The sequence below is a fragment of the Saccostrea cucullata genome, unplaced genomic scaffold (genome assembly GCF_032062105.1).
Source record: "Saccostrea cucullata isolate Sc308-1 unplaced genomic scaffold, CSIRO_AGI_Scuc_v1 ctg644, whole genome shotgun sequence".
Classification (NCBI taxonomy): Eukaryota; Metazoa; Mollusca; class Bivalvia; order Ostreida; family Ostreidae; genus Saccostrea; species Saccostrea cuccullata.
The window spans coordinates 38,305-43,090 of record NW_026929567.1 but is presented as its reverse complement, the minus strand read 5'-3'; the positions used below and the strand labels follow the sequence as shown (position 1 = coordinate 43,090).

The 4,786-nt window shown below is 34.2% G+C and overlaps 1 protein-coding gene across 1 annotated transcript; it reads left to right on the top strand.

Moving 5' to 3' along the window:
* Positions 1-2,336: 2,336 nt before the first annotated feature.
* Positions 2,337-3,512, top strand: LOC134281248 (uncharacterized). Its single transcript, XM_062763725.1, has one exon. The coding sequence runs from the start codon at positions 2,337-2,339 to the stop codon at positions 3,510-3,512; it is 1,176 nt and encodes a 391-aa protein (XP_062619709.1).
* Positions 3,513-4,786: the final 1,274 nt, after the last annotated feature.

Sequence of the window (4,786 nt, the reverse complement as noted above, 5' to 3'; positions counted from 1 at the left end):
GATTTAAGTTGGATTTTATTCCCCTCTTCTAAATATGTACATGTTCCGCATCTCGGATCTCCGCATTTTTTAATGGTTGGAATTTCCTCCTGTGTTGTAAAACGGGCCTTGGTCAACAGTTTTTTAAGACTTGGTGCTTGTCGTCGACTGTTTATGATATCATTTGGCTGAACTAAACTTTTCATGTTTTCCGATTGTTCTAAAATGGGATAAAATCTTTTAGCGTCCATAAGGATGTTTCTGTTCCTTGGGTTATGGGTAACTACAAAGGCTATTTTCCCGTCATCATCGGTGTCGTCTATATGGCGTGGATTTCTTAGGTCCTCTATTGGAATTTCGGATGCCTTTTCTATTCCAATGTTTATTAGATCCAATGGATAATTTTGCCGTCTTAAATATAGTTTTAATTCTTCCAAACGTCTACATCGTAGGGTTTCATCTGTAATAATTGTACAAATTCTCCGTGCTAAATTAAACGGAATATTACGTTTTGTGTGGGATGGGTGGCACGATCTAAAATCCAAATATTGGTGCGTGTCCGTGGGTTTACAGTACAAGTCTGTAGTTATACACGATCCATTCTTTATAATAAGAAGATCTAAAAATGGAAGTTCCGTACTACTTTTTTCTATAGTAAATTGTATGGAATCATGGAGGTTATTTAGAAGTGAATGGAATTTAGTTAAGTCTTCTTCACTCCTGGTCCAAAATATGAAGCAGTCGTCTAGGTAACGTTTCCAATTATTTTTTATGTAGTTAGCAAAGTCGACATCAAACAGTTCAGGTATTTTTCCATATAGTTGATCTTCTAAATATCCCATCACTAAAGTTGCGTATGAGGGAGCAACTTTTGTCCCCATGGCGGTTCCTTTTATTTGTAGGTAGAACTCATTGTTAAAATGGAAATGGTTATTTTCCAACACTATCTTCAGTCCTTCTAAAATGAATTCTTTTGGGAATCGTTCATTTATAATATCCGGATGTTTGTCTATCCAGTAACTAACTGCTTCCAGTCCCAAAGTATGTGGGATATTTGTGTACAAACTTGTAACATCAAAACTGACGAGAATAGTGTTTGGGTCTACATTTTGGGGAATATAATTCAGAAAATCCATATCATCTCTTACGAAGCTGGGTAATAATTTGCATAGTGGTTTCAATAAAATGTCCAATAAATTACTCAGTCGTTGGGTGCTTGATGCAGGTCCAGCGATGATCGGACGTATTTTAAGGTCAGCAGGTTGGGATATTTTTATATATGCGTCATCACAATTTTTCACAGCTTCCTGGATCTCCTTAGATTTGTGGACTTTTGGTAATCCGTAGAAATTACTGGATTTCAATTCAAAGTTAGTTAAGAAATCAATTTCATTTTTTGTTAAATTGTCGGCATATTTTTTAGTTAATTTCTCAACCTTGAGCATTGTGTGACGATCTTCGTTGGCTGTTAATTTTCTATAAAACCGACAGTTCTCAAGTTCGTTCAGTACCATTTCCTTATAATGGGGTTTGTCCATAATAATAACAGCGCCTCCTTTATCAGCTTCTTTTATGATTATGGATGAATCATTCCGTAGATCCTGTATTGCATTTCGTTGGGATTTAGATATATTACTTTTTGTCCTCGTTTCTTCCTTGTTAGAGTGAGCAGAAGACTTAAGACATGTTATAAATTCTTCTAAATGTTTGTCTCTGTTTATCGGCGGTCTAAATCCTTTTTTGTTTCTAACAAGGGATTCATCATCATATGGAGAATTTTGAAAATATTCTCTTAAACGTAATTTGCGACAAAATTCATCCGTATCTGCAATTAAGTCCACATTGTCCCTGTTTGGTGTTGGCGTAAATTTTAATCCCCTGAATAATATTTCTTTTTCGATATTATTTAAATCTCTGCTTGAGAGATTAATAATTTTGGGACCTGTTGATTTATTATTTAATGACTCTTGAAACGGAAAGTTGCTTGTTTTTTCCGTGTTCTTTGAGGTTGGCGTGGTCCTAAAAAATGTTTTCTGTTGTTCGAATTTTGATTGGAGTTCCGTTTTTCTCTAATCTCTTGATCCTGTAATGGTTGATTTTGATGGCCACCATTTTGTCGTCTATCGCCATTATGACTAGTTCTCATATTGTTGAATCTTCCCCTGGTCGGACCATAATTGTTTTGATTTCTTGGGAGGAATCCTCGTGGGTTATTTGGTATTCTCTGATTGGCAATTCGCTTAGGTAAATTGCCATTTTTTACGGCATTTGCATACGATGTGTGACGCTCTTGAGGTGTCTTTGATCTAGATTTAGATTTTAACAATGAGTTCTACCTACAAATAAAAGGAACCGCCATGGGGACAAAAGTTGCTCCCTCATACGCAACTTTAGTGATGGGATATTTAGAAGATCAACTATATGGAAAAATACCTGAACTGTTTGATGTCGACTTTGCTAACTACATAAAAAATAATTGGAAACGTTACCTAGACGACTGCTTCATATTTTGGACCAGGAGTGAAGAAGACTTAACTAAATTCCATTCACTTCTAAATAACCTCCATGATTCCATACAATTTACTATAGAAAAAAGTAGTACGGAACTTCCATTTTTAGATCTTCTTATTATAAAGAATGGATCGTGTATAACTACAGACTTGTACTGTAAACCCACGGACACGCACCAATATTTGGATTTTAGATCGTGCCACCCATCCCACACAAAACGTAATATTCCGTTTAATTTAGCACGGAGAATTTGTACAATTATTACAGATGAAACCCTACGATGTAGACGTTTGGAAGAATTAAAACTATATTTAAGACGGCAAAATTATCCATTGGATCTAATAAACATTGGAATAGAAAAGGCATCCGAAATTCCAATAGAGGACCTAAGAAATCCACGCCATATAGACGACACCGATGATGACGGGAAAATAGCCTTTGTAGTTACCCATAACCCAAGGAACAGAAACATCCTTATGGACGCTAAAAGATTTTATCCCATTTTAGAACAATCGGAAAACATGAAAAGTTTAGTTCAGCCAAATGATATCATAAACAGTCGACGACAAGCACCAAGTCTTAAAAAACTGTTGACCAAGGCCCGTTTTACAACACAGGAGGAAATTCCAACCATTAAAAAATGCGGAGATCCGAGATGCGGAACATGTACATATTTAGAAGAGGGGAATAAAATCCAACTTAAATCAGGAATGGAAATTCGAACCAACTCATCTATGAACTGTAAATCGGAAAACGTCATCTACTGTGCCATCTGTCCGACGTGTAAAGAATATTATATTGGACAAACGGGAAAATTAAATGCCAGGGTTCGTGTGCACAAGCAACAAATTAAAGACCCTAGTGTGCGTAATACACCGTGTTGTGAACATTTCGCAAAATGTGGCAAAGGAATATTTAAGATTTTCCCTTTTTATAAACTTCCAAGTGAAAACGAAAATTTACGTTTGGCAAAAGAAGACTTTTTTATCAACCTCTTTAAACCCAAACTTAATCGGAAATGATACTGTATATTTTATATTTTGAAATTTCATTTGTATAATGTGTGAAAGTTAGTGCAAGATTTGTACATTAACAATTACGCCAACTTAACGCTACCTACATCTATTATGACGTCACAATGAACTTTATGCTTTTGACGTTACCAGGTAACCTACCTGACATTTGTATAACTGCCTGAAGAGCCGAACATGGCGAAAGCGCTTGCAGTAAATGTTTTGTGATATTTTTGGATTTTTACTTTTAAATATACCAAAAACTGTACCGATTCTTCATTTTGTTTTGAAATTATATATATATATATATATATATATATATATATATATATATATATATATATATATATAATATATCCAATAAATAGTCTCAGTGGTCGGAATTAAATACTTAAAATAAAAAAGAAAAACACGAAAAACTCCAGTAAAGCTTTAGGCCTTTCATTCTATCTTCAGAAGCTTTACAAAATAAACAACTGTAGTAACATAGTAACGTTACACAATCATTGGCGGAGTTTATGACGTCGTTATTGTGAAGTCAAATGTACTATGACGTCATAATAACGACGTCATAAACTCCGCCAATTATTGTGTAACGTTACTATGTTAATACAGTTGTTTATTTTGTAAAGCTTCTGAAGATAGAATGAAAGGCCTAAAGCTTTACTGGAGTTTTTCGTGTTTTTCTTTTTTATTTTAAGTATATATATATATATATATATATATATATATATATATATATATATATATATAGAAAAAAAATTGACAAGGCAACAAAGTTAGTAAAACGTAAGCGCTTTCTTGATTAATTCAAAAATGTGACGTAATAACGTTACCTGTTGATAACGTCAACAACAATTCAATGACGTCACAATGCTATTAGAGGAAACAATAATAGAGCCAAAGTTAAATAACATAGTTCATAGCGTAATACATAATTAAGTCATGAGACAGTCTATATTAAACTATTTAGGGATGGTTTAAAAATATTTATAAAATGTTTTCTTTTCCCCGTCTCTCTAAAACGCTCTCTGTTTTGAGTTTATAAAAGGGATAAACTGTGAATTGTCCCTGTCCACAAATATCAAGATGTTCACTGAGTTTTATTTTTCTGTACTCGGGTTGGTTGATATGCTGTCTGTGTATACGTATGCGAGTGCGAAGGGTGGTCCCGGTTTCTCCTATGTATAATTCTCCGCATCCAGCGCATTTTATACAATAAATAAGGTTTTTTGATGCACAGGTCATGTCTGCATTTACGGTAAATTTCTTATTTCCGAGTG